A 6,543-nucleotide genomic window follows, 5' to 3' on the forward strand; every position below is an offset into this window, starting at 1 on the left:
GGCCACATCCCATCTCCCCCCCACCCTGGCTGGGCAAGCAGCAGCAGAGCAGACCCCCGCTCCAAGTGCTGCCGCACCCACACCCCTCTGCCCCTCTCCCCAAGTAACGAGCCGATTCGTGCCGGCTGGGCAGCTTGTCCCAGCCTCAGTCCTTCCCTCCCTCCTCCCCCAACCCCAACAGACTTACCAACTGGAATCAAATCACTGTCCTCCAAATCAGCCGAATCCAAAATGAATAATTCCCTCTTCTCACAGTCCTAATATTTCTATGCAGGCTGAAAATTAGAAGTTTCCTAAACATTCTAGGCTTTGGATTCTGAAGCAGCCCTCCAACTGGAGTAGTGGGGCAAAAAAATTAACTGCTTTTAAGATGGAGTCAAATAAGTTTATTAAAGAGTTTTATATGAAAGACTGTCTGCAGAAGCATGGCAGTGGAGTCCTTGGAGATCCCTATGAGTTTTATGTTTCTATTTGCATCACTTAGTGAATTCATGTCTCTAAAGGTATAGTTGTAATTAGTTTTTATTTCACTACTTTACCTTGGAGGTCAAGACATCTTCATGACAGAAGAACAGAAGAAATATTACAATGCAATGAAAAAACTGGGCTCCAAGAAACCACAAAAACCTATACCTAGGCCAGCGGTAAGAATGCCACCTGTTTTTTCTGTCATCTGGATTCGGGAACAAATCAAAATTGCAAGCTAAGTATTAAACATTTCTGGCATCTTTGGGCTAGAAATGGAAATACATGCATCTTTCTATATGTTAAGATCATATCTAAATCTCTGCTTGATGTCTTTCTCAGGAAGTACAAAACCAATCCATTTTCTTGAGGGGCATTTCATTTTGACAGACTTATTTTCTGCTTTGATTGCTTGTTTATTTTTAGATGTTATGCTTCTCTTGTTTTTCCCATTCCTTAAAAAAAGAAAGGGACTACACTGGGGAGTTCCTTTCTGAACTAGATCTCCTCAGCTATTTTCTTCCTATATATTTCTGGGTGGAGATAAAATGTGTATTTTGTATCTGTAATTGTATCACCCACTCTTTCATTTTTTCCAGAACAAGTTCCAAGGTCTGGTGTTCGATCTTGTTACAAAGCAAGCATTTGATATCACCATCATGATTCTTATCTGCCTTAACATGGTCACAATGATGGTAGAAACAGATGAACAAAGTAAACAAGTGACTGATGTTTTAGACCAGATTAATGTGGTCTTTATAGTCCTTTTCACTGGAGAATGTGTCCTGAAACTGTTCTCACTCCGTTATTATTACTTCAAAATAGGCTGGAACATTTTTGATTTTGTAGTTGTCATTCTCTCCATAATAGGTAAGAACTACTTATGTTCAAAAAGGAATGTAATGAAAGGATAAAAAAATATTTTAAGTATGCTACCACCTTTTAAATTTGTATTTAATAAATCAAAATTACAAGGTCAAACAGGTAATTTTCACTTCCTTTGATTCTACACTAAATAAGAAATATTATAATTGGGATGACTATATGGGAGAACAGGAATTCTGAGCACCCCCCTCCCTTTCCCAACCCTCCAAAGTCAGCAGCTACAGGCAGAGGCAGGGTTGGGGTGGCATGGTGCACTGAGAATGGGGGGAAGCAGCAAAGCCTACTTGTCATGCTGTGCTTCTCTGCCTCCCTTCCAGAATGCAGCCCATGCCCCTATATTTCCGGGATACTCGTTTTAATTAAAATCATAGAATCAAAGGACCAGAAGGGACCTGGATGTCTGGCCCCCTACTATGGGCAGGAGGTTATTGGGTTCAAATGAGCTCAATGAGGTGCTTAGCTAGCGTCCTCTTGAACACCTCAAAGGAACACCTCCAAGTCTCACCTACCAGCCAGAACGAGCCTTCAACATCTGGGACTGTCCCAGCTAAATCAGGACATCAGGATGTATAGTCACCCTAACTATTCTACTATGTTATTATTCTCCCTACTCCCTATTCACCCTATGTTACTATTCTCAGTACCAGAACTTCTGTTAAGTATTAATGTTAATATCCATTAATTTTTCATAACATAGTGAAAAAGAGTTAAAGTGGAAACAGAACCTGTGTAATGGCTTTTAGTAGATGATATTAAGAAAACTTGAGAGTGTACATTTTTAGTTTTTTCCCTATTCATAGTCTTCACCAAAAACAGATAAGGTCAGTCTGTAACCCAGATTACAGGTAACCTTGTGGGTAGGCTACTGATAAAAGAGGCAGAAACAGGTGTACAGCCCAACCTTTTTATTTGCTTGCACATAAAAACATGGATACAAACCTTTATCCCAAAATCTATCTCACTACCCATGACAGCACAACATAGATTCTCATCTATACTGGTTGGGGAGACTTGAGAGATGGGAGGAGGGTAGCACACAGATTGGCAGGGGGGCTTTTTGAATTTGCTGAGGTCTCCAAATTTCCCTTTAGCCTATGCCCAATATTTATAGATGACTGGTTCTAATATTCTAATAAATGATCCCCAATAGGCTTTATTTAAATTTCTTTGTTTCAATGAAACTTTTGGAACTAGGCTAAACCAGATCTCTTATGGACTTGGAAGTTGCCGGTTAGTTGGGATTTATATCCTTAGGAAAGAAAGAGGGAGGGTTTCTAATCTCCTTTCCTTCCCCATTGAGTGCTGTTCAATACTGCCGTGTTTCTTCTTTATCTTAGTTTATGGTCTCTGACAAGGGTTATTTGTGTTTTTACAAAGTATCTATGCATCTTAACAAAAATATATCTATCGTAGCGAAATAGCTTCTAATACATTTGGTTACATCAGTCACTACTATTATTTTAAGATGAAGCTATGATATAATGTATTTGGATTACTTAATCCAAATACATTATCCCCTTATCTCCTTTCAGGCCTCGTGCTTTGTTTAATTGTGTTTGATGGCTTCTCTTACTTTGCTGACCAAGCTAGTTGCCACATCTGCAAAGGTTCACACTACAGTCACTCAGAAACAGGCTTTGGGGCCTTCTTCTTAGCCACACTTCTGCAGCTTGGCCTAGGGCCTTTGAAAATGGCCAAGGCTGGCAACATGTCCTAAATTATTCTCTGTGATAGTAGAAAATTTAAATTAGTAGAAATATATTCTCCTTACATGCATTTGTGTTTTTGTTTTACAGGTATGTATCTAAGTGATTTGATTGAAGAATATTTCGTGTCCCCCACCTTGTTCAGAGTCATCCGACTTGCCCGAATTGGTCGAATCCTGCGACTCATTAAGGGAGCTAAAGGGATTCGCACTCTGCTTTTTGCTTTGATGATGTCTCTTCCTGCTTTGTTTAACATTGGCCTCCTGCTCTTCCTGGTCATGTTTATCTATGCCATATTTGGAATGTCCAACTTTGCCTATGTTAAGAGGGAAGCTGGGATTGATGACATGTTCAACTTTGAAACTTTTGGCAACAGCATGATCTGCCTATTTCAAATTACCACATCTGCTGGTTGGGATGGCTTGTTAGCACCAATTCTTAACAGTGGGGAACCAGACTGTGACCCATATAGAGTTCACCCTGGAAGCTCCGTTAAAGGAGACTGTGGTAACCCTTCAGTTGGGATTTTCTTTTTTGTCAGTTACATTATCATATCATTTCTAGTTGTAGTAAACATGTATATTGCTGTAATTTTGGAGAACTTCAGTGTTGCAACTGAAGAAAGTGCTGAGCCTTTGAGTGAGGATGACTTTGAAATGTTCTATGAAGTTTGGGAAAAGTTTGATCCAGATGCAACACAGTTCATAGAGTTTAGTAAACTGTCTGATTTTGCATCTTCACTGGATCCTCCTCTCCATTTACCAAAACCAAATATAATTCAGCTTATTGCAATGGATCTGCCCATAGTAAGTGGTGACAGAATTCACTGCCTGGACATCTTGTTTGCTTTTACAACACGTGTTTTGGGTGAAAGTGATGAAACAGATGCACTTCGAATAGAAATGGAAGAACGTTTTATGACTGCAAATCCTTCCAAAGTCTCCTATGAACCAATTACAACCACATTAAAAAGAAAACAAGAGGAAGTATCTGCTACTGTTATTCAGCGTGCTTATAGACTATACCTTTTAAAGAAATCAGTGAAAAAAAATTCATTTATGTATAGCAAAGATAAAGTTGATCTGCCTATGAAAGAAGATATGCTTATCGATAAGCTGAATGAAAATTCCGGTCCTGAAAAAACAGATATGACCTCATCCACAACCTCTCCACCATCCTATGATAGTGTAACAAAGCCAGACAAAGAAAAATATGAAAAAGACAAATCAGAAAAAGAAGACAGAGATAAAGATATCAGGGAAAGTAAAAAGTGAAAGAAGACAGAGACAAATTGTTCATGACAAATTGTTTACAGCCTGAGATGGTGATATTTTTGTCAATAGGACTCTTTTGGGAGCTCTATGCCAAACTGACATATTTTTACAAATATACCCACATACTTAAGGTCAGTGCCTATATAAAGACAGTGGCTCCTCATTATCCAACTGTGACTCTGTAACGAGGGCAACAACCTTTCCAGGAAATTAGTTTTCATGACCAGTTGGCCCTAATGAAGAGACAACACAAAATGGCTACTCAGACTGTAGGGACCATTGTAAGGGGTGCAAAATTATAATTATGTGTATGTTAACAAAAATACGTTAGTGGAGCAGTTGTATCCACTGTGTGCATTTCAACTGCCACATTTGTCCCAGTGTTGTAAAAAGTTTTGTTGGTACAAACATTTGTTTTAATTCAGATTGTTCTATCTGGTTTTTTTATGTAGAGAAGAGATCATTACTCTTTCACAAATATACCCATGTCAGCTATTTATTTTAATGGAATAATGAGGTGTTTATGATTCTTTTCAAGATTATTAAAACACACGCCCCATCCCCCTATACCACTGTGTCTGAGGCCTTGTACAAACTGTTAGTTTCTCCTGGGAGAGTTGCTGCACTCCCAGTAGAAACCACAGGAGTATAGAAGTTCAGGCTTTTTCTCCCAGAGTGAAAATGGCTGCTCCAGGAAAAAATAACATGGGAACAACCAGGGTTAAATCAGTTCCACAAGAGTTTATCCTGGGAGTGCAAATGTCTGTGCATACTGATAATACAAGCTGATCCTGAGCAGTCTGGGTTAGCCAATCAAGGCTACCCTATGTACTGCTACTATGTGTTAACAGGCAGATTAAGGGAGCCTGCAGAACATACTGAGATGTGTACACAGTACACACTGTGTGTGTGTGTGTGTGTGTGTGTGTGTGTGTGTGTCTGTCCCCACAGCTGCACAGTGTTAGCACTACAAGCTCTCCATTCTTCAGGGTCTCAACATTCAAATGTCTGTACATGTGGCTCTGGGTCAGTTTTTTTGGGGTTTTTTTTTTTACCATAAGAACAAACCTGAGAGAATTCTCCCAGATTATATGAATGTGTGTACACAGACTAAATCAGAGCAGCAATCACAAAAAGATGACAGAAGACCATAATATCAGTAAATGCAAGTTATCAGTAAATAAAAGCAGAGGTGTCAATTCTTGGAAGAAGGTTAGATGTTGGTACAGAATGAGTTTATTAGTTTCCATTTTTTCTTATTAGTTTAGATTCTTTTGAAGTATGTAATTGGTTAGTTGTTATAGTCTGATTTTCTGTCATGTTCGGGTAGACATCATTTGCATGAAGGCATGCTGTACTTGTAGCTCATGCATGGGAAAGTATGAAGTCAGAGAACAGCAGAGTTATTGCTACTTCCAGGTTTCAAATTGGCTCTTATTTTGATATATTTTAAAAATATTTGTATTGTAGAGTAGCCATAAAGATCACAGAGTTGCACAATGGATTTGAAAATATAGAATGATGATTTTTTTTAAAACATAGACCTTTTAATGTCATGCAGTCCATACTTCATCCAGGGTCTGGATCTACAACCTATGATGATTATTTTCAATGGGAATAGACCATTTAAGATGAAAAATGGAGTTGCAAGTTTAAATCAGTAGGAAAGAATAGTACCCTTTGGACAAGTATTGCCTTGATTTATACCTCAGGCTAACAATACCTGTTGCAGTTGTACATGGGGGAGATGTGAGAAAAGATGTAAGTCAAGGAATTTAGTTCTTTTTTTTTCTTTTTTTCTTTTTTTTTTACTATATGAAATTAATCTTCCCTAAAATACCAAAATGACCAAAAGGATATAGTTATTCTGCTTTATTCTGCAATGTTGTTTTAGATGTCTTCTGTTCCCAGAAAGACTAACCTTGTACTCAATAACTAAATGCCCCCTGTTATTTAAATAGCTCACAGTGGTGCATGTTTGAGCAAGGAAATAATGACCTGAGCACAGTATTTATTGCATCAAATATGTACCTTAATAAGTGTAGTTTATAAATTTTCTATAGATACAATCCAATATTCTCTACTAGTATAAACATATGGAGGTATCTGCACTCACTGATGCATGCTTACCTTGCCCTTGCTGCTGTATCTTACACCTTCCAAAGCTTAGAAGGCTAATAGGGGAAGCCTTGTGTCAGTGGCAGTGAAACAGT

General features: G+C 38.4%; 1 protein-coding gene across 1 annotated transcript in view; it reads left to right on the forward strand.

Moving 5' to 3' along the window:
- Positions 1–6,270, forward strand: part of LOC102370516 (sodium channel protein type 2 subunit alpha-like) — a gene marked incomplete at its 5' end in the record, with an annotated part of 86,768 nt that extends 80,498 nt beyond the window's left edge. The window contains 3 exons of the mRNA XM_025194544.1: positions 540–644; positions 1,065–1,335; positions 3,147–6,270. Coding sequence (XP_025050329.1) covers positions 540–644; positions 1,065–1,335; positions 3,147–4,330 — 1,560 coding nt within the window. The remainder of the gene's footprint in view (positions 1–539; positions 645–1,064; positions 1,336–3,146) is intronic.
- Positions 6,271–6,543: the final 273 nt, after the last annotated feature.

Source organism: Alligator sinensis, unplaced genomic scaffold (assembly GCF_000455745.1).
Source record: "Alligator sinensis unplaced genomic scaffold, ASM45574v1 scaffold1414_1, whole genome shotgun sequence".
Classification (NCBI taxonomy): domain Eukaryota; kingdom Metazoa; phylum Chordata; order Crocodylia; family Alligatoridae; genus Alligator; species Alligator sinensis.